Raw genomic sequence first — 7,308 nt, forward strand, 5'->3', positions numbered from 1 at the left:
CTATTTTATACTTTCTCCTTGTCGCATTACTTCATTGTTATTTGCATATTTCCTCAGTGTAATCGAAACATGTACGTGTAGAGTGATATTTCTATTTTAAAGTGGAAGCCATACAGCTTCAATAAAGTTTTTATTGTGTAAATATAAAACGTTGTTTTCAATTATTTATTATAATTTAAAAAAATTTAAACACGAGTGCCGGTAGTGCATAAATATAGATATGTTTCTAATTATGATATAAATGAAGTAGTTGAACACTAACGAATATTTCAACTTAATCCAGTTGTAGGTTTAGATTCCTTTTGTTTAAACATAATTTAAGTATTAACAATCAAAAACTTATATTCCTCAGAGTTTAAATACCATTTGATATTCATTACCTTTATTTAATCAAAAACAATGAAAGAAATTACAACCTTAACTTTCAGAACGATGTACGCTTAGTAGAAAAATTCACATAGAAATATTACTTTTAACTAAAAAATATTCCTTTTCGCCCAACGTGGGGCTCGAACCCACGACCCTGAGATTAAGAGTCTCATGCTCTACCGACTGAGCTAGCCGGGCTATGGAAATATGATACTAATATTATGAATTATTTTACGAATTGAACATGACAGCATTAGATCGTATAGAATTTTAGAGTCAAGTTCTACTCGAACACAATGTGGACGTTTTCAAGTCACACTAAATCAACTCGGTATTTTATGCTAAGTTTTGTACTATTTTGTTTTTAAAACTTAAAGTTATGAGCAAAGTAAGGTTCATCCTTCAAAGTTAATTTCTTCATGCTCTACTGTTTCTGCGTTTATTTTTTTATATTTTCTTAAGATTCACTTTAAATTATATATAAAGTCCCCAATAACAAGTGGCGAGAGTTCCTAGTACCAGAAGTGTCGTGTCTTACTGGGATTGTGATTGAATGTATTTAAACTAAATATTTTACATTCGATATAATTATCATTATGAACTGAGTAAATGAAACCCTCAAACTTCACTGAACTTCGTGGTCTAATAATTGAATTGCGCCGGATTTTTTATTTTATTTTAGAAACTGTTCTTGAAAGTTAATACATAACAGTAAACGAATATGTATTAGTTAGACATTTAATTTTGCTTTCTCTTTCTTTTTTCTGAGCATGGTTATTAATAATGAAATATAAAATATATATCACCCTTCAAGTATAACATCTTGTTAGAGTCATTTACTATGATCGTTTTGAATTATTGATGAGCGTCGTTACGGTTATTGTTGTAATTTTGAACGATTTAGGTACATTGTTACAGTTATTGTGGTAATTTTGAATGACTTAGACGTGTCGTTAAAGTTACTTATCATGATTGTTTTGAATTATTGATGAGCGTCGTTACGGTTATTGTTGTAATTTTGAACGATTTAGGTGCATTGTTACAGTTATTGTGGTAATTTTGAATGACTTAGACGTATCGTTAAAGTTACTTATCATGATCGTTTTGAATTATTAAGAGTCGTCGTTAGTAGTTATGGCTCTCGACTTCCATCCAAAAAAGCCGCTTCAGTGGGGTAATTTAGTGAGAGAAGATCAAAGGGAGCCACCTAGGGAGTAAGTATCTTTGAAACTGGGAAGTCATGTGACATCACAGTGCTACAGCTTGGCACCAGAAGCGTATGTTCCATGAAGTACCACTAAGAGGTCGATAGTTCCAAAGTGTGCTGTTAGGAGTGAATAATTCAAACCGTGTCTCTAGGAGAATGGGCGATGAGGTGATCACCGTAGACTTGGACACAACCTGAAAGTCAAGCTTAGAAAATTAATTACATCGAGATAATCTAGTAATATAAGTCCTGATAATGTTATTTTTAACTTTAGTGATCTTACCTTAAATGAACAATGTCAAAATGCTCTATCAGAAGGTTTAGACTGTTATCTACCTAACCGTAACTTGTTTCTCAAGTTACTTTTTTCCATTTGAATGTATTTACAGATATCTTAAATCCTTTCCTAGTTTTAACAAAAATAACACACCAAATACAGAATGCCTTATCAAAGCTAAATTTAACAATGCGGCATTGTCCTCCTTCTACAACATTAAGACTTTAAAAAACCCTTCTTCTATTACACAGGTTGAGTTTTCTGCCTTAAAATAACTTGCCAGTAACCCAACACTAAATAATAACATCAACTCCTACCTGTTGTCATTAATGTAATCAATTCCGAATTCTCACTTTTTATCTGATATTTATTATTGTTTCAAAGATACAGTGTTTATACTTATAATTAAGCCTTTCTTTATAGTAGCTTCTCCTAACCATGTTATTTATTCAACATGTGTATGCCGCACGTTTTATTGCTTAAATCTGTTCTTTCTAAACTTCCGATTGAAAACTCGCTCGATACTAATGTTGTTTTTTGCAGTTCGAATATTATGAACTACCTTTTTTTTTTGAGATATTAACGTTGATGATGGAATTTAAGGAAATTCTGAAACGTGCGTATTAAAGACGTTTTTTGGTATTATTGTGTTTTTAATATTTATTATAAACTTATATTTCCATCTTATGAATCAGAAATATTTTTCATATTAACATAAAACGTTCAAACTCTAGATATACATCATATGTATCACATTAAGTAATAAAAAAATAATTTAATTAGTTGTATAAGTAAAGCAATTTTGCTAGAAACGTGGATAATAAGCTCGTGGGGTGTATTTGAGTGAAGCACGCCAATATTAGAAACGTGGATAATAAGCTCGTGGGGTGTATTTGAGTGAAGCACGCTAATATTAGAAGTAGACAGGATAACTATTAAGAGTAACAATTTAGACTCGGAAAGTCAATAATTATTAAAGTTATAATTATTAAAAAATGGACTGATCAACTGTTGCTTGGGTGGACTAATAAATGTAAATCTTTCAAACATTTGTTGTTTAGTTTGAGTTAGCGAACTTTATGGTTGTTCTAAATCATGAAGGGTGAATGACAATGCATGTTATAATCTTATCCTATTTTTGTTCCTGCAAGGAGCATTACTAAGTTTGGGAAATGCTATGAGAATTTTACTCACGTTTAATGTTGCAAAACCTCGGTCTCTATTCTTATGTGAGGATAATTTGATATATATACTCAATTTTAGTCTAATAATTGTATTTTGAATTGTAAAGTCCAAATACTGTGTAAACTGAAAGAGTCAACAAACTTGTTTTTCCGGGTGTTAAGGTAATTGTTCAGTAACATACAAAATCCGTTCATAAGCTAGTTATGTTGAATTTAATCCTTAGTGTCTAGTGAACATAAAATCCTTTGGTTGTAAATCATCTCACAGATTGATGAACACAGTACATTAATTGTGACATAAAGATACCAAAATTGCGCACAAATTCGATACTTATCATTTAAGTTAAAATTGTATAATATTATTTACGTATTGAACCTAAATATTTAGAGCACGTCGTTAAGAATTATTGAGATGCAGAAAGACATTATTCTAAAATCCGATCCTCATTATACCTGAGATGTTTGTTTGTTATTATTTTTTTTAATTTCGCGCAAAGCTACACGAGGGCTATCTGCGCTAGCCGTCCCTAAGCCGTCAGACTAGAGGGAAGGCAGTTAGTCACCACCCCCCACCAACAACTCTTGGGCTACTCTTTTACCAACGGATAGTGGGATTGACCATCACATTATAACGCCCCCTCGGCTGAAAGGGCGAGCATGTTTGGTGTAACGGGGATTAATCACCTGGCCATGCCGGGCCCTATACATGGGATGAATCCACTGTGATATATGCCAGAGATAGCACAATTTGAAGTAAGTTTGTACGTAGAATAGAACATAGTGTTTTGTACTTTAAAGTGAATTTTTACAGAAAATCATAGAAGTTGTGATATCCTATTGTATACCATGACTAAACATAAGATTGTAAGTTTTGTTGTTTATTTCACATAGTTTATATAATTTACATGTGTGAACAGATTTCACCTATTCATTCGTTTAGCATAATATTAATGCGCTATATTTGGTTGGAACAAAATGATTTTTATATAGTTTAATAACTAGAGGATAAAATCGGTTGTAATAGGCTTAAGAATGAAAACCGAGCTATATAGATTATGATAAATTTAATGCATTACTACTGACTATTTTATCATTTAGACATATGGCACTACTTGTAGTTTATGTAATTGAGAAAAACAAATCCAGAGATTGATCAGCTTTTTAATTGAACGATATCAAACAGTCTTTTTTTCAGAACTACATATACTGTAAGTTTAATCAGTGCATGACATGATTATGATGCACATGAAAAATATAGAGTTTAAATATTTAGGTTGACATGGAAATTAGCCCTTTACATTGGTTGTTAAACTAATATATGGATATTCATGTGTGTAAACCACGAAGTACGACATATAAATAGTCAAAATGTAATAAATGAAATATGAATTTTCATATTCATACGCTTTCTTTATTATTGTTATTGAAATGAAATTATAAAGTACAAGGTCGACACTAACGACAATGAATGAACTAATATCTTGTTAATAATTAAAGAGAGAAATTATTAATTTTTAATTCGTAATGTGATGCATTTCTAGAATTTCAACGTTTTATGTCAATATGAAAAAATAGTCCTCAGCGTAGATTGTGAGTTATACTAGAATACGGTGATGATCTATCGTCCATTTATTGAGGCACTTTGGAATTATCAACCCCTAGCTGCACACCTTGAGTTATACACCCCTATTGGCACTTGACGGAATTATCCTCTGTCTGACGCCAATCTGTGGAATACGGTGAGGCACTTTGGAATTATCAATCCCTAGCAGCACACTTTGGAGTTATTCACCCCTATTGGCACTTGACGGGATTATCCTCTGTCTGATGCCAATCTGTGGAATTGTGATGTCACGTGAACTCCCACGATCGAATAATAACTCCCTGCTGGGTTAGCACCCTTTGCTCTCCACTCATTATGTTCTCCACTGAGGCGGCTCTTTTGGACGGAGTTCGGAACCCTAAGTACTGCCACTACAGTTATTTATTATAATCACTTTGAATGGTTATGGTGCTTCGTTAAAATGTTTATTATGATAATTTTGAATGAAAGAGATTCGTCGATAAAGTTGTTTATTATTATTATTATTTTGAGTTACTAGATTGATTTATTTTGATAATTTTGGATGCTTGAGTTTTGGAGACCACACAAGCATGTAAATGTTCAATATTGAAAATGTCTCATAAGATTTGATCGTTTTCGGCTAACAAGCTTATAAGCCTAAAATCCAAGGCTCGATACTTGAGGTGGGCACGGCACAGATATAAAAGAAAAAACTTGTACCTTGTTTTTACTGTTAAACAATAACAGTTATGTCAACAAATAGAACGCATATTTTTGTATGTTTATCAACGAATATAAATATACGCGAGTACTTACTATATCACGTTTCGTAGAGCTTATTGTTTCTGTTTTATATGAACTGTTTGATCATTTTGTAATAATGACAGACATGATAAATCAAGTAAATGTTATAAACAAATATAAATAGATTTCTATCTGTACATGTAAGTATAATTTTGAAAATTTTAGATTGTAGTATTTTTAAGATTTTTTTTTTACATTTCCTTATATCTATTGTTAGGTAATTAGGTAATTAATTTGTTCATACCAGACAATTTTAAACACAAATTTAAACAATCGAAAATAGACTACCAAGTTGACAATTAAAAATAACTTCTAGATGTCTTTTACTCACATAGAGACTAGAGATCCCATATTTATAAAGGAATTTTAAGAATATGCAGTAATGGTGCTGCTAATTTATTCTGATGAATTATTCAGCTGACATGCTGTCTAAAATACAAAAAAACAAAAACAAAAAAAACAAACATCAATGTGAAACTCAGTTTATAATTCGATTTACTTCTTGTCATTGAGTTATATCCAAAACCGGTAACACAAATGACAGATTAGGCTTCACATTTATTTTTTAAGAATAGTTTTTATTAGACGATATTTAAACGTTACATTTAATGTTTTTGAAGACAGAGTTTCATGTTTTTCTTCTCTTGGTTTATTTCTTTTTTCTTAAAGGAAACCTAACCAAGCTTGCTCCTATATTTCACCGTTTTATGAGTCAACATGTCAGCAACGGTTCAGCTTACACCGTTTGATAGCTGTGCGACCCTGGGAGCCCAACCGAAGTCCAGTAGTGGCGCTGTTTAAATTCCCAGCGGGCTGTGCGTGTCGTGTTGCTCGAATATAAGAACAAAATTAATTAAACAGTCTGCTCAGTATTCTTGCTTCACAGGGAATGTATTCAAACAAAATAAACATTCACGCCTTCTAACATACTAAAATTTGTATATTTACATTAAACTTTATTTATGATTACGTTATTTATATTTTTAGATTTGACACTTCTTGTTTATTGTAGAGACTAAAATAATTACGGGTAAATAGCATTTTTCAAACACTCAAATAACTTTATGACTAAAAAAACTTGATGTATTATTTTCTTTTATTAAGTCGAAAACTCATAAGTGTGCCAGTAATTTATAAAAAGAAATTGGTTAATATTATATAGTCTCTTCAAAGACCATGAAACTCTCTTGATCATTTTTGTTGTTGTTGTTAGACAAGTTCTGTTACTTTATGTGTATATCTCTCGCAGCAAGATATCTAGCTATGTTATTACAGCAGTTAATGGGGCAAAATAATCTGATTAGGCTCAACAACGGCACTAATAACTCAAAATTATTAGATAAAGTACTACTATTAAAGTAGTACAGAAATGAACACAAAATTATCAGTCGAAACGTAGCAAAAAAATGTTAGAATTATCATGGATAAGTATTGTCAGGCCTAACAATAATCCTGGAAACACCAAAATTATCAGATAATACTTAACAGCAACTATTTTTCCCACGTTATTGGTATCTCTAATAACAGAAAGACTATTAGATTTGACTATCGATAGGCTTAACAGAAGCACGAAAAACCATTTTATTGGTATAATTTTCTTAATCTTCATCTGGTAATTTTGTTGTTTATTATATGAACAATTTTTTTCATCTCCTAATTGAATTTTGCAACAGGTTCTTCAAGTGATCGAATTTTATTTAAAAAAACATAAATGTGAATGAATATGTACTTTTCGAATATGATCTTAAAATGTAAAGGATGAATGGTATCTTTGACAACAAAGGTGAATATTTTAAAGTTTCTTTTTTTCTAGATATTTAAAAAAAGATTTGTTGTGCATATTTAACCCTAATAATAATAATATATATACTATTCTGGCAATACTGGGCAAAAAGCAAACAAT

General features: G+C 31.1%; 1 protein-coding gene and 1 non-coding gene across 2 annotated transcripts in view; one reads left to right on the forward strand and one right to left on the reverse strand.

Moving 5' to 3' along the window:
* Positions 1-6,246, forward strand: part of LOC106478379 (neurotrophin 1-like) — a 13,171-nt gene extending 6,925 nt beyond the window's left edge. The window contains exon 4 of the mRNA XM_013938923.1: positions 6,075-6,246. Within this exon, the coding sequence (XP_013794377.1) occupies positions 6,075-6,246 (172 nt within the window). The remainder of the gene's footprint in view (positions 1-6,074) is intronic.
* Positions 495-567, reverse strand: Trnak-cuu. Its single transcript has one exon. It is a non-coding gene; the product is annotated as a tRNA-Lys (tRNA).
* Positions 6,247-7,308: the final 1,062 nt, after the last annotated feature.

Source organism: Limulus polyphemus, unplaced genomic scaffold, assembly GCF_000517525.1.
Source record: "Limulus polyphemus unplaced genomic scaffold, Limulus_polyphemus-2.1.2 Scaffold206, whole genome shotgun sequence".
NCBI lineage: Eukaryota > Metazoa > Arthropoda > Merostomata > Xiphosura > Limulidae > Limulus > Limulus polyphemus.